The 22,522-nt window shown below is 45.2% G+C and overlaps 1 protein-coding gene and 1 long non-coding RNA gene across 6 annotated transcripts; both read right to left on the bottom strand.

Annotated features, from left to right (window-relative positions):
- Nucleotides 1-149: 149 nt before the first annotated feature.
- Nucleotides 150-4,200, bottom strand: LOC131140391 (uncharacterized). Its single transcript, XR_009132401.1, has 4 exons — nucleotides 4,072-4,200; nucleotides 2,969-3,039; nucleotides 2,769-2,893; nucleotides 150-1,563 (listed from the first exon to the last, which is right to left on the bottom strand). It is a non-coding gene; the product is annotated as an uncharacterized LOC131140391 (long non-coding RNA).
- Nucleotides 4,201-6,696: 2,496 nt separating this feature from the next.
- On the bottom strand, nucleotides 6,697-22,445 carry LOC131140647 (synaptotagmin-16-like). 5 transcript variants are annotated; one of them, XM_058091265.1, is made up of 8 exons: nucleotides 22,248-22,433; nucleotides 19,809-19,987; nucleotides 14,669-14,830; nucleotides 11,686-11,943; nucleotides 10,765-10,985; nucleotides 8,934-9,395; nucleotides 8,683-8,872; nucleotides 6,697-8,610 (listed from the first exon to the last, which is right to left on the bottom strand). In XM_058091265.1, exons 2-8 carry the CDS (start codon nucleotides 19,900-19,902, stop codon nucleotides 8,297-8,299), a joined length of 1,701 nt encoding a protein of 566 aa, XP_057947248.1. In that variant the 5' UTR covers nucleotides 19,903-19,987; nucleotides 22,248-22,433; the 3' UTR covers nucleotides 6,697-8,296. The 5 variants fall into 5 exon arrangements, with proteins under 5 accessions (XP_057947248.1, XP_057947246.1, XP_057947250.1 ...); XM_058091263.1 differs by having other exon boundaries at nucleotides 6,697-8,872; nucleotides 22,248-22,445; XM_058091267.1 differs by lacking the exon at nucleotides 19,809-19,987 and having other exon boundaries at nucleotides 14,669-14,893; nucleotides 22,248-22,438.
- Between the last annotated feature and the right edge of the window lie 77 nt (nucleotides 22,446-22,522).

The raw sequence follows: 22,522 nt of genomic DNA, 5'->3' as shown, positions 1-22,522 counted from the left end.
CCAACTTCGTGATAGTTCAAAGCGTATTTTTTTCGCGTTTCTTTAATGCTAAATGCTAGTATTAGCAGTAACGCGAATCTAGCTTCGGTTGGGTTTGGTTGTTGCTCAGGAGAATAGCTTTCCAGCTTCAGAATAAGATATGCCTGATTTATTAGAACACAGCACAGAAGGTCATAGTGCATTACAAACATAATCGGTAGCTCCACACGTAGACTTGTGTTTTTGACACCATCCACACCTTTGTCACTATCGTCTTTAAAGGACTGGTTGATCAAATGTCAACCACGTAACAAATATTTCATCAAAATAGATATATTTCTGCTAAAATATTGAACTTCTCTTGAAGAATGTGTTGTTATTTTCACATGATGGATGGGAATAAACACCTGGAGTAGCAGTAAAGTCCCTGTCCCGAATAAGACACATTTGTAGACAATGAATGACATCAATTAATAAACACCCGGAGTAGCAGTAAAATCCCTGTCCCGAATAAGACACATTTGTAGACAATGAATGACATCGATTACTATCGACACAAAGCAGACAGGTTGACTTTACAAAGCAAAGATCGATACAGCGTGAAAATACGGTAAAAACTCTCCAAGCAGGATTCACAGTAGGAAACTATAAAATGTACAAATTTAAAGTGAAATGTTGCTTTATAATACTGCCAGGCTCCTCTTTTAGAAACATTTATCCAGCAAACCAACACCCTTAGAAAGAAAATAGCTGCAATGTTATTTATATCCAGCAGAGGGCAGCAGCGAGTCAGTTAAAAAAAAAGACAGCGACCACATGAGAGCTTCACTTTTCCCACGGCCAGTGAAAGCGCAACGAAATGACCTTTGAGTGACGTCACAGAGTCAGTGAATGTTAGACAAAGAAAGACATTAAAGGTAAGAAAAATATCTTCACAGGAGCGTCAATAATCCCTGAAGAAGCCCACGTGAGCCACAAGAGCAAAACAAGTCAATCATTGATGCTGTGACAGCTTGACCTTTGACACCGGTCCCACGATGGTGGTCTCTCCGCACGTCAAGCAGACTTTCTCAGAAGCTTCTGGAACAAGCAAGGCAGGCCATTCCTTGCTAGGAGGCTTTCTCGGCATGTCCGTGAAGGCCACAGTCAGCCGTGGTCGTCCAGGTTGTACAGGAGCAGCCGGTGGTCCGCTTCCAGCGGTTCCAGCGGTTCCAGCGGTTCCAGCGGTTCCAGCGGTTCCAGCGGTTCCAGCGGTTCCAGCGGTTCCAGCGGTTCCAGGCCCGAGCCAGGGTCCAGCCCGCAGAGGCAGCCCGTCGACGGACAGCACGGCACCAGACGGTAACGCTGCAGCTCCTTGAAGCTCAACGATGGAGAGCAGCGGTCGCTGACCAATACCTTCACCCTCTTCCTGTCCACCATCTCCTCTTCCTCCTCTACATCCTCCTCCTCCTCGCTGTGGATCTTCCTCAGCAAGTTGTTGATGAGGACGGAGCGCCGCAGGTAGGCCTCAGGGTCCTCCAGGAACCTCAGCTTCTCCAGGGACAACTTGAGGATGCAGCCCCTGTCCTCCTGCAGTATCAGGTGCTGCACAGCAGAGAGACACGTGAGGTCACGTCATCGTCAGTGGCGTCATTGGCCCCCCCTGAAATGTTATTAAGCTCCCCTAAATAATTTGATATTTTTATTGATTTTTAAAAATCAATAAAAAAAAATCTTTGTACAAAAAAAGCAAAAGCAGGCTAATAAGCAAGCCAATAAGCAGGCTAATACTAGGCTACTACTACTACTACTACTACTACTAGTAGTAGTAGTAGTAATAATGAGAAGAAGAATAATGATGATAGTAATAATAATAGGCTGATGAATAATATAATAATTATTATTATATTATTAGACAACCATTATAAACTCTGACTGGTGTCATTAGACCTATTTTAGGGGGACAAGACCCCCTTAAAAAAAATCTAAAAAATCTTATTTTATAAATTTTTATTTTTTTTTATAGATTTTTTTTTTACAAAAAAATCTCTGACAAGTTTTATAAAATACGGCAAAAGCAGGCTAATAAGCAAGCCAATAAGCAGGCTAATACTAGCCTAAGTACTACTAGTAGTAGTAGTAGTAGTAATCAGAAGAAGAATGATAATAGTAATAATAATAGGCTGATTAATAATATCATAATGATTATTATATTATTATACTAGCATTATAAACTCAGATTCAGTGGTGTCATTATGTGTATTTTAGGGGGACCCTTTTTTTTTTACAAAAAAATCTTAAAAATCTTATTTTACAAAATTTTATTGATTTTTATTTTTTTATTTTGTATTTTTTTTACAAAAAATCTCTGACAAATTGTATATAATAGGACAAAAGCAGGCTAATTAGAAAGCCAATAAGGAGGCTAATACTAGCCTAAGTAATAATCAGAAGAATAACGATGATAGTAGTAATAATAATATAATAATAATATAATAATGATTATTATATAATATATCTAATTATATAATTGATCGCTAAATCTGTCCAAAAGTGGGAAAGTTCGTTGTTCGTTTTTTGGATTTTTTTTTATGTCTACTACATTCATTCATATCCTGTGCATCTCCAGGGGGCCAAGCCCCCCCGTCCTCAGAACCTAGTGCCGCCCCTGGTCATCGTCATGGTAACTAAGGTCCACTCTGCCAATCTGACAATGAAGGCATCATCTGCATGAACGTTTTGACATCCATGAAGGACACAAACGGACCACTCTGACATTTGACTGAATGATAGAAGACCATCAAATGTACTTTTTGAAAATATCCTCGTAGGCCTCCGTGCAAAACCTCCTCCTCCGCATATTTCCTCTTGAAGTAAGCGACTTTCGACGTTGTTGAATGGTTTGGACGCTCTCCAGCGGGCGGGGGAGGGGCCTCTGAAAGACATGTTCGTCAACATCAAAAAAACGACTTGACACCAGGCCGCGCTGGCCGAAAGCTGAGATGCTAACCTTATGATGATGTGATCTCCTAGCATCAACGTCTGTGAGACCTCCTGACCCTCCGCATCTTCCTCGCACTCCTGCAGGAAGTCAACTTCTTAAGCTCTGCTTCCAAATCACTTCTGGAAGAACTTTGACATCAACTCACACGCGGTTAATTGAACGAAACAGGCCGCCGCTGCTGCTAACAAAGCAACCTCGGAAGCTAACTCGTTAGCATCTGAATTCGCTTACTTTAAAGTGCCGCTAACATAGTAAGCTAACGAGCTAAGTAGTTTTCCTCTCCAATGAAATGATTGTAAACTTATGAAAGAAGCCAAGGTTTTACCACTTCCACACAGACCGAGAGGTATGAGAGGCTGACATCACGTTTCATAACATTACTGATGGCGAGTGAGCAGAATACTACATGCTATACTTGTCTGTGAGTATTTTTGGAGTAATGACGGTCAACTACAAATCATGGACGACTTTTTCAACCAACGTGAAGGATGAAGGTACACGCTTGCACCAATACTGTTTATTAAAAATTACAAATATTTCATTTCTTTGTGATACCAGGAAACGACCCACACTTTATATTTCCGTCTCTAAGCGCCTGTGGGTATGTTGTATACAAAGAATATGAAAATGTTAGCAAAGAAGCTCAGCAGATGGAGGTGTGTGTGTGTGTGTGTTTATGTGTGTGTGTTTATGTGCGTGTGTGTGGGTGGGTGTGCATGCGTGTTCTTTTTGGGGTGTTCTTTAAAACGCCACAAATCCACAGTGAATGCGAGTGGGAAGCATTCTAGTGGCCAAAGGTCCACCGTGCCACTGTGACTCAGACGTCCAAGAGCATTACGTGATCTTTGGGGACGAGGGTCCAATAGAATGGGAAGACATGACAGGAGAGAATGTGTAGGACGTGTGTGAGCATCTCACACGTCTGTTGTCATGTCGCTTGACGACAAAGATCTTCATGAAGAAACACATTCAATGAATTTAAGTTGTTTTTTTGCTCAGTGGTAAAGTGGGAAGACGTAGAGGAGCATTCAAGAGCATTCAAGTGTCCTAAAAGTGAATGAGTCGAGGCTAATAATAATAATCATCTATAGTAGTAGTAGCAGTCCTACCTATTAATGAAGTCCAGCAGTTCTTCGGGAAGCCTGTGCTGGTCCGGCGGCGGCAGCTCCTCCACGGTGCGATCCTTGGTGCTCTCCAGCCTCCTAAAATATCTCCTCGACAGCAACAAGAGAGGAGACGCCAGCTTCATTGGTCCCCGCGGAGGCAGATGTTTCCTGTTGCTAAGAGACAAAACAAGCGCGGGGATGACGCCACCAGCATCCCTCCTCTCCATCCCGCATCATCCAGGGCGCTTGCTTTGATTTCCTGTACGGACCAGCGGATACACCAGGCCGCAAAAAACTTCAAATGAATATTATAAAAAACAAAAAACACATTTGAAAAAATAAATAAATAAAATTGGGCGGCATGGCGGTCGAGTGGTTAGCGCGCAGACCTCACAGCTAGGAGACCAGGGTTCAATTCCACCCTCGGCCATCTCTGTGTGGAGTTTACAAGTTTTTTGCATGTACCCGTTTTCTCCGGGTACTGGGGCCTGTAGGATTCCCAAAAATGACTTGGCTATACGTTCATACGTTCCGGAATTATTCAATTTCTCTGGGTACTCCGGTTTCCTCCCACATTCCAAAAACATGCTAGGTTAATTAGCCACTCCAAATTGTCCATAGGTATGAATGTGAGTGTGAATGGTTGTTTGTCTATATGTGCCCTGTGATTGGCTGGCCACCAGTCCAGGGTGGACCCCGCTTCTCGCCCCAAGACAGCTGGGATAGGCTCCAGCACCCCCCATGACCCTTGTGAGGAAAAGTGGTAGAAAATAAATGAATGAGTTCTCCTCCTCGCTTGTGTGGAAGTGGTAATTTTTAGCTTCTTATTTTGTCTTTCCCCACCCTCGGCCATCTCTGTGTGGAGTTTGCATGTTCTCCCCGTGCATGCGTGGGTTTTCTCCGGGTACTCCGGTTTCCTCCCACATTCCAAAAACATGCTAGGTTAATTAGCCACTCCAAATTGTCCATAGGTATGAATGTGAGTGTGAATGGTTGTTTGTCTATATGTGCCCTGGGATTGGCTGGCCACCACATTAACTTCAGCCTCACCGCCATTTCCACTTGGACACATTTCACTGTGAAGTGGAAGAGCAGAAGAGCGCTGCCTATTCTGTGGAGGAGCTAATAATAATAATAATAATAATAATAATAATAATAATAATAATAATAACAATAATAATAATAATAATAACACAGCTCTTTGCATCAACTGCATGTGGTCGGTACGTTTTGCACAATTACTTTGGTCGCTTCCATGCCCCCCCCCCGGCAATCTAGATAATTCAGGATGACAAATGTCTGACGCCGCCACTGGACTTTGAAAGCACCATAGCTGCTATGAGATGGAAAAGTGAAAGTTATATGGCAGCATTGATTACATGACTTTTTTTTATATTTTTTATATTCCTTCTTCCTGTTTTAGCGCAGCACAAACGTACTTTGGACTGAACAAAGAACATTGAAATATTGACATTTATCAAATGTCTCATTAGCATTTTTGCTATTGTGACAAACAATATGTGATATTCTCCTGGCTGCTTTTAGATCACGTTCCACTTAATAGCTCAAACTCCTGTTTGGATTTTTCTCCGCTTGGCACCAGTTGGTTGGTTCCTTTCTTCTTCCCTGCTAGTCTTGTCACTGATGGGCCCCCCCGTTCCTGTTTCCGCCTCCCATGGAGCCTTTTTGGGAGCTTGAACCTTCCTGCTGCCGTATGGTGAAGTAGTGCTTCATCAAATCCTATCAAGTCCATACAAATGTAGTAGAAAATACTTCAATTGTAGTATTCCACACTTTAGGAGTGCATTCAAATTGTTAAAGGGTTTTAATTTATTATGATAGTCACATGATAGTCACATGACAGCCAGTTGGGGACACAAAACTACAAGGTGTTGGATTATGGATTATTAAGACAAGGTATCAGGGCTTAAAGGCACAAAGGCACCCCCCCTTCACCAAGCCGCCAATCTGCTGTGATTGACGGGGAAGCGGAACAAACACGATGCTGATGTTTGGTGTCAAAATGAAGACGTCTCGTTTGAAGACGGCAGATGGCAGACAGACGATCCCTCAGCGGGAATCTTTATTGGCATCCACAACAAGGAAATCAGAGGTACAAAAAAGGGGGCGCAACGAGGGCCCGGACTGGGAGACAACGGGGGCAGGGGGGCATGTTAGGGACAACCAACCAAGGTGCCTTTTAATGAGGACATGTTGAAATGAGTTTATATTGTTTACAGGAAATGTTTATATTTTTGACAAGTTGAGTTCAGGTCATGAAAAAAAATTTTTTTTTACCTTTCGAGGGAAAACACTTTGAAATGATGACCTTCTGCATAAAAGCTGAAATGAATTGAAAAAACTATTTCATCCTGTTGCTTATGCTTATTATATACATATATATATACATATACGTATATATATATATAAAGACAATATGTAAACATGTGGAGGCAGTAATAGAAAAGCACATTTGTTTTTAAAAATCCACGACTCATCATATTTTGACTGATATGTTCACCTAAACCTGCAGGCACTTTTTACAAATGTGTCTCAACTGCATGCTAATATGTCCAATAAATTAGTAATAACCCCCCCACCCCCCCCAAAAAAAAAAAAAAAATCCATGTACAAAAATAGAAACAAGACTGGTCTGTACGTCAACTTGCGGTCATGCATAAACGACACGAGAGTGCGGTCGGTTACGCGACATTTCACGTACGATGCCGCGGCGCATTCAAATGACACGACGGGAGGGGTCCACCCAAAAACTGGTCCCTCTCGCTTTAGAATTGGGGTTTAGGATACGAGCGTCAATTCCTAGCCGCCAGCTAACCAATGTTGTAAACGCAAGTCACCTAGCGACAGCGCTGGACCGATGTACGGCACATCACCGCGTTTCACCCCTGCTGTGATTTCAGATCAACATTTGCAATAAAAGTCGGGAAAAAAAATGTCGGAAAACTTTGTGCTGACAACTGATATGGCCAATAACTCTTACTTTCTGATATGATATGTGTAACATGACATAACATGACATAAACGTGTCAAAGTGGTGGTCCTTTTAACTGTGGTACACACATGTACTGGGGGTGCTGGAGCCTATCCCAGGTGTCTTCTTGAGGCGGGGTCCACCCTGGACTGGTGGCCAGCCAATCCCAGGGCACATATAGACAAACAACCATTCACACTCACAAAGGGGGGGGGGTTGTTCAATTTTTGCTTTGATCAATACATGTAGGTCAATACTATATGCTAAGCTAGCCAAGTTAGCATTGTGTTATAGGTACAGTAATAATATATCTTTGTCATCGAGTTCAATTCCACCCTCGGGCATCTCTGTGTGGAGTTTGCATGTTCTCCCCGTGCATGCGTGGGTTTTCTCCGGGTACTCCGGTTTCCTCCCACATTCCAAAAACATGCTAGGTTAATTAGCCACTCCAAATTGTCCATAGGTATGAATGTGAGTGTGAATGGTTGTTTGTCTATATGTGCCCTGGGATTGGCTGGCCACCAGTCCAGGGTGGACCCCGCCTCTCGCCCGAAGAAGACAGCTGGGATAGGCTCCAGCACCCCTCGACCTCGTGATGATAAGCGGTAGAAAATGAATGAATGAGTTCTCCTCCTCGCTTGTGTGGAAGTGGTAATTTTTAGCTTCTTATTTTGTCTTTCCCCACCCTCGGCCATCTCTGTGTGGAGTTTGCATGTTCTCCCCGTGCATGCGTGGGTTTTCTCCGGGTACTCCGGTTTCCTCCCAAATTCCAAAAACATGCTAGGTTAATTAGCCACTCCAAATTGTCCATAGGTATGAATGTGAGTGTGAATGGTTGTTTGTCTATATGTGCCCTGGGATTGGCTGGCCACCAGTCCAGGGTGGACCCAAGACAGCTGGGATAGGCTCCAGCACCCCCGCGACCCTGGTGAGGATAAGCGTTAAAAATGAATGAATGAATATTTGATTGTATTTTTTTACAATATGCAGAGCGCTGAATAAAATGAGCTTCAGGCTGAAACACCCAACTGTAACGAGCCTCCTCTATAACGAGATATTTGATTGGCAGGCATCCTCAAATGTAATTATATGTAAAAAAAAAAAAAAAAAAAGTTGATGGCGAACACTCCAACAAAGATCATAAAGAAACGTGATTCTAAACGTTATAAAAGCTTGTTTCCCTCGACCGTTGGGGGGGGGTCTAAAAGTGCATCCAGGCCGGGAGGGGGGGGGGTGTCACGCCTCCAGGAGGACGTGCCAGCGGCACACCTGCTGTCCTTTGGCGTCCTTCATGTCCCTCCAGTGGAGCTCCTCCTCCTCGCCGCTGCTGTTCTGGCCCAGGGCGACCCAGCCCACCATCTCCTTGCGCTTCAAGCTGCGCCGGTTGTACACCGACATCATGAGCGTGACGTCCGACAGCTGGAAGAGCGCCACCTGGAAGACGAAGGTCTCCTTGTAGACGGGGTTGGGCTGGCCGCGGCGCACCGACGTCTTGCAGCGTGTGATCTCCTGGCCCACCGAGTTGAGCAGCGTCAAGCGAGCGAACGTGTCTGGAAGAAGAAGAAGATGGCAATGAAAGGCGTGGTCTTCGGGAAGATCCTCAACGCCTGGCCTCCTCTGACCTGGTGGTCTGTTGGCCGCCAGGTTTCTGAAGTGGCTTCCCTTGATGAGCTCCACAGACATGCGTCCCGTGGTGGCGTTGTAGGTGAGGCCCACCAGCAGCTCCGGCGCGCCGCCGTGCGTCAGCGACTGCGTGGACGAGGCGCTGTCGCTGTGGGACACGCCCGCCAGGCTCAGCAGCGAGTCCATGCTCTGAGGAGACCGGGAACGCCATGAAGAACCAACGTGGGATCGCTCCTCCTCCTACGCTTACCTTGATGTTACTCCGAGGCTCCAGGACCAGCGTGGTCTCCAAGGTGGTCCCGGCCGGGTCGAGCTCGGCGAGGCGCAGCACGGTCTCGCCCATCATGCGCTCCCGGGACAGCCTCCCCTCCAGGGCGTACATGCGGAACCTGAGGGCCGACACGCGCAGATCCGAGGGCTCCACGCGCAGGAAGCTGAAGGTCTGGTTGAAGTAGATGGGCAGGCTCCGCCTCATGGAGGTCTTGTGGCGTTGCTTCTTGGAGGGCAGCAGGACCATGTGGACCTGCCACGAGTCCATCCCGCTGCGACCCTTGTCAGGGACGTCCCGCGCCGCCACCACCGTGACCAGCAGCTTTTCCGTAGTGGGACGGTATTCCAGAGAGACCACCAGGTCGCAGCACTTGGAGACTGGCGACTGGGGGGAGGAGCTTGTTGGCGGGGGGATGATGTCATGCTGGGGGGGCTGCTCTTGCTGGAAGTTCACAGAACCTTCATGAGCATCAGAGCGCCAACGGATGGCGTGCCGATATGTATTTTATAAAGAATACAGAGCAGCGACTCAAACACCAAATGACAAAGTTGTTAGTGTCAACGCTCCCTGCGGGGGCACATCGCCATCTGCCCCAAGCGTATGTTTACGTCGGCCTACGGGGCAGTTACGAATGCTGCCTAGCAACCGGGGAACCCACCCAGTGGCGTCATTAGGCCTATTTTAGGGGGGCCGAGGCCCCCTGAAATTGTTCTTAAGCCCCCCTAAATAATTTGACATTTTTTAATGATTATTTTTAGAATTTTTTTTGGCGTCATTAGGCCGATTTTAGGGGGGCTTCATCACCCCTAAAATTGTTATTAAGCCCCTAAAATAATTTGATATTTTTTATTGATTATTTTTGACGTCATTAGGCCTATTTTAGGGGGGCAAATAATTTGATATTTTTTTATTGATTTAAAAAAAATTATTATTTTTACAAAAAAAATCAAAAATCAAAAAAGCAAGCGAATAAGCAGGCTAATACTAGCCTACTACTACTACTAGTAGTAGTAGTAATAATCAGAAGTAGAATAATGATGATAGTAATAATAATAGGCAGATTAATAATATAATAATGATTATTATTAGACAATCATAAACTCAGATTCAGTGGCATCATTAGGCCTATTTCAGGGGGGCTTCAGCCCCCCCCTTTTTTTTTTACAAAAAATCTTTAAAATTTTATTTTATAAAATTTTAGTGATTTTTTTATTGACTTTTTTTTACAATATAATATATTTTTTAATTATATTTTTACAATATATATAATATTATATATATATATAACAATATAACTATATACTATATATATAACTATATAATAATATAACTATATAATGGAGCAAAAGCAGGCTAATAAGCAAGCCAATAAGCAGGCTAATACTAGCCTACTACTACTACTACTACTACTACTTGTAGTAGTAATAATGAGTAGAGGAATAATGATGATAGCAATAATAATAATAGGCTAATGAATAATATAATAATGATTATGATATGATTGATGACTGTCCACTGGACAGAATGGTTCCAGAGCTTGAGCAGCGGTTTTGCAGTATAGATTGTGTGTACTTGTGTACATTTAATGGTGGCCTAAAACTATTGAGTATCTCTACTAAATCTGGCCAAAAGTGGGAAACTTATATCCCGCTTCTTCTTCCTTATTTGGTTTTGGGATTTTTTGGAATGTCTCCTACATTCATTCATATCCTGTGCATCTCCAGGGGGCTAAGCCCCCCCGTCCCCAGAACCTAGTGACACCCCTGATGAAACCTGGATTCCAGACTGTAAGGGTGTCAGGCTGCAGTACCTCAGGGCTCCATGTGGAGGAGCTGTCTGTCCTTTCCTGGCTGGTTTCGGCGTCCTCGCTGCCGTCCGTGTTGGGTCGGATCATTCCGTGCATCGGACTCTCCTGGATGACGGCTAACGACTCCATCCCGTCTGGTTTTTCCACCCCTGAAGGTGCTGGCGAGTGCGGGTCCAGGAGGTTTTGTTCGCCCGGAGCCTCCATGACGGCAGGCGGGAGGACGTCTGAGAGAGTGAGGACGTTAAGAACTAGCTTGTAGTGGACAGGTGAACAGGACGCCTCCTAGTGGTGAGGTCGTATATCCAAAGCCAGAGAATGTCCAAGAGCAGGAAGGAGGCATGAAGTAGAAAAAAGGAGGCACGTCTCATTCGTGCCCACATTGTTGCACATAGGTCACGGTGCGTTCATGTTCAGGTTGCCGGATGCCAGGTGCTGGAGCCTATCCCAGCTGTTTTCAGGCAAGAGGCGGAGTCCACCTTGGACTGGTGGCCAGCCAATCCCAGGGCACATATAGACAAACAACCAATCAGTGAATCATAAAGAAATAAAGATTTAGCTATTTATATCGATAATCGATATCTAAGTGGGCCAGCAAGCAGCCAATGGAGGAAACCTTCAAGCTGAAGATCCTGTTTGGGAGCTTCATCAATGGCTATCACCATGGCAACAAAACAATGAGTCAGCAGCCTGTGTACTTTGCTGCATGGCTCACATGTCATCACCAAATCATGGCCACCAACATGAGGGTCATGGAGACCCGACACAAATAAAAACATTATGACTTCTATTTTTGTATTTCCAACATAAAACCAGGACCAATAAAAGTACCCGAATGTTTGGCTACTTCAATGTAGCTGTTCTTATTCTACATGAGTCAAAACCGGGAACTAAAGCACTTTAGTCTCGGCCGTATCGTTTGCGTACCTTCACTGTCAGACGGCTCGGTGCTGCCCTCCTCGTGTTTGGAGAGGCGGGAAAATTTATTTCGTCGGCTCAGCGCCCACCGAAGCTGCTGCTGCTGCTGGTGGTCGTGGTGGTCGTGGTGGTGGTCGTCCCCTTTAGGCTGACTCACACGCAAACTCTGCGAGCGTGACACCGAGATCTCAAACTGCTTCATGACCTCATTGTCGCTGTCCGAGGACGTGCCGGCGCCGTCTTCGCCGCCGCTGCCAAACGTCTTGACTGCAGACGAAGGAAAGAGAAGGTTGAAGTCACAAATATGATACAATTACAAGTTCATTCATTTATTTATTTTCTACCGCTTATCTTCACCAGGGTTGCAGGGGGTGCTGGAGTCTATCCCAGCTGTCTTGGGTCCACCCTGGACTGGTGGCCAGCCAATCCCAGGGCACATATAGACAAACAACCATTCACACTCACATTCATACCTATGGACAATTTGGAGTGGCTAATTAACCTAGCATGTTTTTGGAATGTGGGAGGAAACCGGAGTACCCGGAGAAAACCCACGCATGCACGGGGAGAACATGCAAACTCCACACAGAGATGGCCGAGGGTGGGGAAAGACAAAATAAGAAGCTAAAAATTACCACTTCCACACAAGCGAGGAGGAGAACTCATTTATTTATTTTCTACCGCTTTTCCTCACAAGGGTCATGGGGGGTGCTGGAGCCTATCCCAGCTGTCTTGGGGCGAGAAGCGGGGTACACCCTGGACTGGTGGCCAGCCAATCACAGGGCACATATAGACAAACAACCATTCACACTCACATTCATACCTATGGACAATTTGGAGTGGCTAATTAACCTAGCATGTTTTTGGAATGTGGGAGGAAACCGGAGTACCCGGAGAAATTGAATAATTCCGGAACGTATGAACGTATAGCCAAGTCATTTTTGGGAATCCTACAGGCCCCTCCTACAGGAGCAGAGTGGACTTGGAGGAGGTCACACCGTAAAGCCCCCCCCGTCTCCCTTCAGCCAGTACGTATATACGTACGTATGCTACAGGTGACCTGGACCACATCAGTCACCTCGATGGCAAAGCGTCCATCTTTCAGAGTCACATGACTGTGAGGTAAGACGAGGGTCTGCTGAGACTCCCGGACTCCCAAGGTGATGGATGGAGGAGAAGAATTTTCCCGCCTTGACGACAAGCGAGCGCGGTTACGTGGAATGTCAATACTCATCACAGAAAAAAAACTAGCGGGTCACGGCGATCTCCGCGTAATTTCAACATAATTGTCAGGCAACGAGTGACGCAAACCGGCTCTACCTGCGCCGTTGCCATGGTTACCGGGAACAGGCGGCCGACATGCAGAGGTGAATGAAAAGAGACGTTTGTGTTCCATTCTAACACGTGCTTGAACATCACCGGGCACCAGCGGAGATGCTTATGATTGATTTGTAATAACAGCATATCATAGCAATCCTTGAAATTACAACGTATATCCTGTTGGCGGTGAGCATACGATAAGAAGCAACGTCAAACGTGCACTCAAAGTAACTACTGCCTGACTCGTCTTCATGAAATGTATTTTTATTTCAATGTTTGTAAAGTGACAGCGCCAACTAGTGGCCTGGCATGCGTACTACAGCGTCAAGAGTCGTTGAATATTTCCAAAAAACACGTCTTTACCTGAGTTTTCTTACGTAAACACACCCTCGGCGTTTAGCTTGACGTTGTTGAAGACGACGGGCGCTTCCGAAGAGCAGGTTGTGTTTGTTCAACCACCTGAAATACTCGCCGAGGCTGCTGGTGGCCACGTATTTGTTTGATGAGAGGGGTGTGGCGTCACACCAACCCCCCCACACATTGCCGCTAGGGAGCGTTCAATGGCTGCGGGAGTTTCCCGCCTCCGTCGGAGTGCCGACAGAGTGTTTGCTTTCTGAGTTGTTGACTTTTCCAACTCCATCTCATCCCACTTTTCATCGGAATGTTACAATTTATGTTGCACTGAAACGTCGGAGACGAAAACAACTTTTTGTGTCTCTGTTGTGTAAAGTTTTTGTGCGGCACGATGCCGTTGACACTCGCCCACAAAGAACAGCAACCAAGTCTGCAATTGACTGTTAGTGATGATCACACTCTGCTTATTATTATTATTAATATTCATATTTTCACCCTCTGGTGTAGCTATGTAAGATAAACAAAATATACTAGCTTTGTACAGAAATATCTGTATCTAATGGAATAATACTACTTGAGTACAATACAAATATACACTATGTCAGCGACTGTTTGTTTGAGGCGGGGGACACCTGGACTGGTGGCCAGCCAATCCCAGGGCACATATAGACAAACAACCATTCACACTCACATTCATACCTATGGACAATTTGGAGTGGCTAATTAACCTAGCATGTTTTTGGAATGTGGGAGGAAACCGGAGTACCCGGAGAAAACCCACGCATGCACGTGGAGAACATGCAAACTCCACACCAGAGATGGCCCAGGGTGGAATTGAACTCGGGTCTCCTAGCTGTGAAGCGTGTGTGCTAACCACCCGACACCTGTGCAGCCCTGGTTCAAGTATATTTTTCATCAAAATAGTAGTCAAAAATGTTGTGTTGCTGCTGGATGTTCACAGTATCCGAGTGATACTGTTGTGGGGGGTGCTGGAGCCTATCCCAGCGGTCCTTGGGCAAGAGGTGCGTACACCCTGGACACATATAGACATATAGGGGGGCTTCACCGAAGCGTTCCCAGGCCAGCTGTCCACCCTCGTTGAGAAAGTGGGGGCGACTCCTGCCAATCCGGCGGTAGTGTTCTCAACTTCTTGCTCCACAGCCTCCCAGACTCCCCCCTACCTGAGTGTTCGCTTGGATCTACCCATCATTTGCAGTAAGTATGAATTAACTGTATTAATATTAATCTAGCAAGTTGAAGTCATGTGATGTATCATGTTTCCATATGAGGCGTGTACAAAGACGCAAGAACATCTCACCGAGGCCTTGGTGGGCTCTTCTGCTGTGGCTCTGCTGCTCCAGACACGGCATCCCCCCCACGCGGGAGAAGCACAGCATCTTGTTGATGAAGAGGAAGAGGAGGGCCAGCGCCGCAACCAGGACGCCCACCGCCGTCAGGAAGCTGACGGCCTCTGGCGTGACTGGCGTGAGGAGGGAGAGGGGACACACAATGACACACTGATCAGACCACACAAACAGACAGGCTGTGCGCAAACACACACACACACACACACACACACACAGCATGGCACGTGATAACACACAAACACAACAAGTCATATTTTAGTATTTGGCGTGTGAACACATTCATGGTCATTGAACAGCACATTTAATAGGAGCGGAGAAATGTCGTCTCGTTTCGTCAAACGCAGGAATACCAACATGGAACTGTCATGTCCTGTTACCATGGTGACACTTCACTCAGCATAAACCGGATCAATGGCAGCAAATGTCCCGCCGAGCGCGTGGGAGTCACAACCACCCGCTTGTTTTGGAGGCTGCCTCCTGCTGGGTCGGCCATGTTTACGCACGTGCGTGGACTGGGGCCACAATCAAAACAACATCAATTTCTTCTTAATGTAAAACATTGCCTGTGCATTTCATGAATGATTTATGGTGACCGCAGTTTGACTCTGGAACAGACTATCTGGATCATTTATCCTGGAAGGCGTACTATCATGGTCGTAATGGACGCCTTGAACGAAGCAGCCCAAAGAAGAAAAGTGGGGCAATTCAGGTGTGGTGATAAAGTGGAGTTCCCCTCTCAGCTGCTGCCTCGGGAACACAAATGGTTCAGTGTTGGCGCCCCCCAGCTCCGAACCGAGAGGACCAGATGGACCGGAAGAAGCCGGGGGTCAGACACACCTGCAGCACTCATTCATCTGTATGCACGGACTCCAACGACAGGCCTCGTCGCTCGTATCAGCTCCTCTTCATGGAGGTCTGGGGATGTGGATTGGTACAACTACGTACGGATATCGTTTATCCATCAATCAAATATCCTGTCTTCTAAGATATATGAAATACTGTGTTTTCTGGACTATAAGTCGCTCCGGAGTATAAGTTGCACAAGGCAAAAAATTCATAATTAGGTAGAAAAAAAAACATACATAAGTCGCACTGGAGTATAAGTCGCACAAGGCCAAAAATGTATAATTAGGTAGAAAAAAACATACATAAGTCGCACAAAGCCAAAAATGCATAATTAGGTAGAAAAAACATACATAAGTCGCACTGGAGTATAAGTCACACAAGGCCAAAAATGCATAGTTAGGTAGAAAAAACATACATAAGTTGCACTGGAGTATAAGTCGCAGAAGGCCAAGAATGCATAATTAGGTAGAAAAAAAACATACATAAGTCGCACAAGGCCAAAAATGCATAATTAGGTAGAAAAAAAATACATAAGTCGCACTGGAGTATAAGTTGCACAAAGCCAAAAATGTATAATTAGGTAGAAAAAACATACATAAGTCGCACTGGAGTATAAGTCACACAAGGCCAAAAATGCATAATTAGGTAGAAAAAACATACATAAGTTGCACTGGAGTATAAGTCGCAGAAGGCCAAAAATGCATAATTAGGTAGAAAAAAACATACATAAGTCGCACAGGAGTATAAGTCGCAGAAGGCCAAAAATGCATAATTGGTAGAAAAAACATACATAAGTTGCACTGGAGTATAAGTCGCAGAAGGCCAAGAATGCATAATTAGGTAGAAAAAACATACATAAGTTGCACTGGAGTATAAGTCGCAGAAAGCCAAGAATGCATAATTAGGTAGAAAAAACATACATAAGTTGCACTGGAGTATAAGTCGCAGAAGGCCAAAAATGCATAATTAGGTAGAAAAAAACATACATAAGTCGCACAAGGCCAAAAATGCATAATTAGGTAGAAAAAAAAAATACATAAGTCGCACTGGAGTATAAGTCGCACAAAGCCAAAAATGTATAACTAGCTAGAAAAAACATACATAAGTCACACTGGAGTATAAGTCGCATTTTTTTGTAATATTTTTTTACATGGTACAATATATATATATTTTTTGTATAATTTTTGGTAATTTATTTTCCAAACTACTTGACCAAAACAGACATTAGGTCCTCTTGGAAGGCAAGTTGTAACAATAAAAGAATAGAGAACAGGCTGAATAGGTGTAAGATATGCTAACACAATGCTTATTCAGCTACACTAAAAATAAACATGAACACAAAAGGTGTCCAGTGTTTATGGAACATAAACACTTTTTTCATGTATAAGTCGCTCTGGAGTATAAGTGGCAGGAACAGCCAACCTATGAAAAAAAGTGCGACTTATAGTCAGGAAAATAGGGTATATATCTAACTAGCTAGCTTTAGTAATTCCTTTGGAATGTTTTCCACTCCATCCTAACCATCAAGTGTCAACGGAAAAAAGAAGGTTCTGGATCATGATGATGTACGAGAGCTCGGAGTGTGTTTATGTTTCATGATGCGGCGGCGTGCTCACGTAAAGGTGCCATAAAAATAACATCCATGAAAAGCATACGTGCTACGTTCAAGGGCCTGGCTGCACCACCCGGGAGGTCAAATCATCCTACCATCACATTGTCTCTGGAGTCTATTGACAGTGCACACACAAACGTGAAAATGAGCGTTACCGTGGAAACAGCCCTGCAGCTCTATTAAGGTATAATGAGTACGCCTTTTCCCACCCACGTGTGAGAAGGTCTCATGTTACCATGGCGCTGCCTGTCTGCGCTCTGATTGGATAAGAGCCTCATCTTCCTGGAGGTCTGCCGACGGCGTCTTCAAGTTCACGCGACAACGTAAACACCCCCGACAACACCGGGTGTCGCCCTGGCAACACAAGCAGGCACGATGCAAAGGCAGCATCAGGGACTCGAACTCCGCGTTTGATGCCAGCGCAGCATTCCTGCACAACCGCGTCCCATACGCTAACGGAATGGAAGAATGTCACAATGACGTCCGCTAAAAAGAGGCGGAGCTGAAGTGTAATTGTCCCCGAACGGCACACCTCAAGGCACTATCCTCAGTCCGTCACGATTCTACTTCATGCGTACCATAAAACACCATTAAGACGCAGTTCTTATGAATATCCTACTGTAGAACGGCTCTAAACGGTTCTATTGATTGGCCACGCCTCGCCTCAGGTCTCAAGACTCAGGTCTTCCTTCATGTCAGCACCAGGACGTCCCAATGCGGCTCATTCCAATGACAGTGAAGCAAATCACTCACACCAAACGCCAAAACTCACTGAAGGTCCCGCCACCGCCGTCTTTGCTGTCGCCGGTCTCCATGGCGATGCTTGGCGTCAAGCAGGCCCGACGGAGCGCTTCTGAATGCCTCAATGTACATAAGCTCCTTGTAGACCGTCACTGACGCTGAGTGTTTACTTATAGAGTTGGGCGTACCTAATAATGTGGCTGCGGTAAGAACCCATTTTAGGAACATAAAAAAAATAATAATAATTTCCGTTTCACTCATTCAACAAGCAGAGAGATCTGATGTTGAAGGTCATCGTTAAAAGAAGGTCAGTTTACTTTTATCATTAATTCCAAATACATGCACAAAGGTAGTTTTCATTTTTACTACAAAAAAAACCCATAAGAGTACAGGTAAAGTAAAAGGTAAGTGATCCCATTAGAACCCCATATGTTTTTAGGTGTTTTTAGGTTTTTAGATGGTGTTTAGGTGCCATCTGCTGGCAACACAATTCACTACAATTCACAACGAAGCTCACTTCCACACCAAATCAGTGTTTTGATACAAATAGGCTTTAAAACGCTTAGAATACACAAAGCATTACTTCAATGTACACACTAACTTATTTATATATTTATACCGGACTTTCAAATGAAGCTAATTTGTAGCACAATTTTAATTTGGGGCTGCACGGGGGACGAGTGGTTAGCGCACAGACTCACAGCTAAGAGACCCGAGTTCAAGTGCATGTTCTCCCCGGGTTTTCTCCGGGTACTCCGGTTTCCTCCCACATTCCAAAAACATGCTAGGTTAATTAGCCACTCCAAATTGTCCATAGGTATGAATGTGAGTGTGAATGGTTGTTTGTCTATATGTGCCCTGGGATTGGCTGGCCACCAGTCCAGGGTGTACGCACCTCTTGCCCAAGGACCGCTGGGATAGGCTCCAGCACCCCCCACAACAGTATCACTCGGATACTGTGAACATCCAGCAGCAACACAACATTTTGGCATGACTACTATTTTGATGAAAAATATACTTGAACCAGGGCTGCACAGGTGTCGGGTGGTTAGCACACACACGCTTCACAGCTAGGAGACCCGAGTTCAATTCCACCCTGGGCCATCTCTGTGTGGAGTTTGCATGTTCTCCCCGTGCATGCGTGGGTTTTCTCCGGGTACTCCGGTTTCCTCCCACATTCCAAAAACATGCTAGGTTAATTAGCCACTCCAAATTGTCCATAGGTATGAATGTGAGTGTGAATGGTTGTTTGTCTATATGTGCCCTGGGATTGGCTGGCCACCAGTCCAGGGTGGACCCCGACTCTCGCCCCAAAAAGACAGCTGGGATAGGCTCCAGCACCCCCTTATCTTGAGGATAAGGGGTAGAAAATGAATGAATGAATTTTATTTTGCTTCCTATTGAAGGTTATTAGACTATTAAAGGGTGTCATTTAAAATGGCCTTATGCTGGAGTCTATCCCAGCTGACTGGTCAGAGGCGGGGTACACCCTGCACTGGTCACCAGCCAATCGCAGGGCAAACATTAATTCATTCATTTTCTACCACTTATCCTCACGAGGGTCGCGGGGGTGTTGGAGCCTATCCCAGCTGTCTTGGGCGAGAGGCGGGGTACACCCTGGACTGGTGGCCAGCCAATCCCAGGGCACATATAGACATTCATATGGACAATTTAGAGCCTCCAATTGTCCTAACATGGATATTTTTAGAATGTGTGCTAGCATTGTTTGGGTAAAAGATGTTTGATATGAAAGCAAGTCCTACTGAAACACAACTGATGCGGACACTAAAGGTTTAAGGCTGCAGGTCCACTCAGCTGAGGTCCCAACATCCACCGAGTCGCTAACCAAGACCCCAGGAAGGTTTTAGCAAGAAAAGATCAAGTGTACCTACTTTCAACAACATCTGATGTCCTGTTTGAGTCCCTGCTCATGTCTTCACCTCCTTCTGTTCTTTCTACAAGCGAGTCCTGCTGTTTGTCCCTCATGCCAATGCTGGGCTGGACTTCCTGACCAGGAAGCTGCCGAGAACGGGGGCGCCACTCATCACCAGGACGAGGCAGACGCCACTTCCTGGTTTAGGCGACATTCATCGGGACTGACTGTGGTACATGTTAAAAACCAATACACACACAAAAACACACAGCAGCAGTCCAAAGTCTTAAAGGTACAATGACTTAAGTGGAAGAGCAGTGGGGGTCCAATCAGGAACAAGTAGGACCGCTTTAACCGCTTTCCTCTCCCAAACAGGAAAATGGCTTTCCGGGATGGGCCAATCAGTGCGACTCCAGCGTGACTTGGGAGGACCCACCAATGGAGGGCGCTCTCCCCTCCTCCAAGCAGGAAGGCGCCCACGGTGAAGAGGAGGAGGAAGACACTATTAGACCTGGCGCTGGCCTGTAAGTGGGCCACAAGAACCTGATGCAGTCACCATGGCAACCAGCCTCACACGGATATGAATTACCGGACTGACTTTCTTTCCTGGGAACGTCGGAGAACGAATGATACCACTAAAGTCAATTAGATCAATGACTCCCTTCCAAATCACAACATTCCGTGTCCACCTCAACGTTTCAGATGGTGAAGGTGAAGATGACACCTGAACATAACGTAGCATGTTTGGGGTTAGATGAGGGAGGACGCTAGGACCACAAAACCAAATCATTTTCCCGAAGTCTGGGAGTCATGCTAGAGGCTTTCTTTGCCTTTCCACGTCATTTTAGCAATTCCTTATTGGAGTCCCCACCCGCGGCCATCTTTGTGGAGTTTGCATGTTCCTCCCGTGCATGCGTGGATTTTCTCCGGGTACTCCGGTTTCCTCCCACATTCCAAAAACATGCTAGGTTAATTAGCCACTCCAAATTGTCCATAGGTATGAATGTGAGTGTGAATGGTTGTTTGTCTATATGTGCCCTGGGATTGGCTGGCCACCCGTGCAGGGTGGACCCCGCCTCTCGCCCCAAGACAGCTGGGATAGGCTCCAGCACACGCTGCAACCCTCGCGAGGATAAGCGGTAGAAAATGAATGAATGAATGAGTTATTGGAGTCATTGATGAGATGTATGGCTGATTCTGATTATGGATGATCTCAATCCCGTGACCTATGACCTCGGGCCCTATGAGGCATGGAATGTGAGCTCTGGCTTTTGGGGTCATAAATCCAATTTGAACTAAAGCTGTGTCTTCTATTCTCCAACGTCTTAATATTTGAATTTAATTGAGAATACATCTTTTAAAACAGCCACTACTGCTCCCTAAGTGGTATACAGGTACTACATAACAGTATGGGAGTAAAAAAAAAAAAAAACACAAACAAACAACAAGCCAAAGAGAAACTGATGGCTAGAAACCAACAAAAGCAGTCAATTAAAAAATATTCCGTCCAATGTATAAACTGTTCCGAAATAGTCCAAGCAGGATGTCATCAAACAATAGCCAAGTGTTTGTCTGGTTTGGGGGTTAGTAAGGTTTGGTATTTATGGACATACGGTCTACTACATCTTGGGGACATCTATACGTCGCCCTTCAGAGGACTACGTTTAAGGTAAATAAACCTACACATCATTTACAAAGAGATCGAATAGGACTATCTATAAAGTATTTTTATCTTTTGTATTTTTTTTCAGCATACAAAAATAAAAAAGTACTGGGCTTCAAATTGAGCCTTGAGGCATCCCATACATGAATGGGGATTTCTCATAAGAGAAAGGTATGAGATTGATGGGATTGGAACCATTTTAGGACTGTGCCTTTGAACCCGGCACACAACTCAAGATCAGATTTTCATATTTGATGTCAACAGTAATTAATCAATTAATAATTAATCGATTATCCAATCAAGCAACAGCTATTCTGGTATTCAAGGGTTTTGTTTATTTGAAAAATTAGCTTAGATGAGCTACGGCTACAGCTTTTTGTAAGGAATTGTGACTTGAATGTATTGATATGAAACATTTATAAGTGCAAGTGGATAATAGTTGCCAGTTGTCCTAAATAATCAAAGAAACAAGTCAGATTGTGATGTTATTATTAATAGAATATGATATAGAATATACTGGCAGCCATGCTGATGCTTCAGTTATTCATCCGGACTAAAGAAGACTCTGCAGGACTACAGTGATTGGCGCCGTTTTAATGATGGAGAATGGATCGTTTCATGGTTCGTTTCATGGTTCGTTTCATGGTTCGTTTCATGTCGTGCACGTCAACATCGTGGCGTCAAAAAGACAACACGAACTGGCCTTCCGGTGGAGCGGCAGCGGGCTAGCGGCTCCTTCCGATCGAACGGGGCCGAAAAAGAGAGCGCAAGCGGCGGCGAGACGATCGTACTTACTTTCCGAGGCCATGGCTGCGGTTCCCCCTCACACCGTCAGCCGGACAGAGAGCTGCATCCGCGGCCTGGCATCTCCGCCTCCTCGCGTCCTGTACACCCGGAAGTGTGCGGTGATGCGTTCAACGACTGTAGGAAAGAGAGACTGCAGTGACGCCAGGACATGGGCTCTACGTTAAAAACGTTTTGACTCCCCTTTTAATGTGTATTCATTTTTAAATATTTAAGTCAGAACATGAAATATCAGAAATGCTAATGGTAGCACCATTAAGACGAAA

The sequence above is a fragment of the Doryrhamphus excisus genome, chromosome 13 (genome assembly GCF_030265055.1).
Source record: "Doryrhamphus excisus isolate RoL2022-K1 chromosome 13, RoL_Dexc_1.0, whole genome shotgun sequence".
In the NCBI taxonomy this organism is placed as follows: Eukaryota; Metazoa; Chordata; class Actinopteri; order Syngnathiformes; family Syngnathidae; genus Doryrhamphus; species Doryrhamphus excisus.
Note: the sequence above shows the minus strand (reverse complement) of the source record. Positions and strands in the feature narration are given on the sequence as shown.

Coding starts and splice junctions, on each gene's coding strand:
- LOC131140647 (XM_058091263.1), bottom strand. CDS start 19,902: ATGAGGGACAAACAGCAGGACTCGCTTGTAGAAAGAACAGAAGGAGGT. Junction 9,396..10,764: donor CCTCCACATGGAGCCCTGAG/GTACTGCAGCCT, acceptor GTGAACTTCCAG/CAAGAGCAGCCCCCCCAGCA. Junction 8,873..8,933: donor AGCCTCGGAGTAACATCAAG/GTAAGCGTAGGA, acceptor CGGTCTCCTCAG/AGCATGGACTCGCTGCTGAG.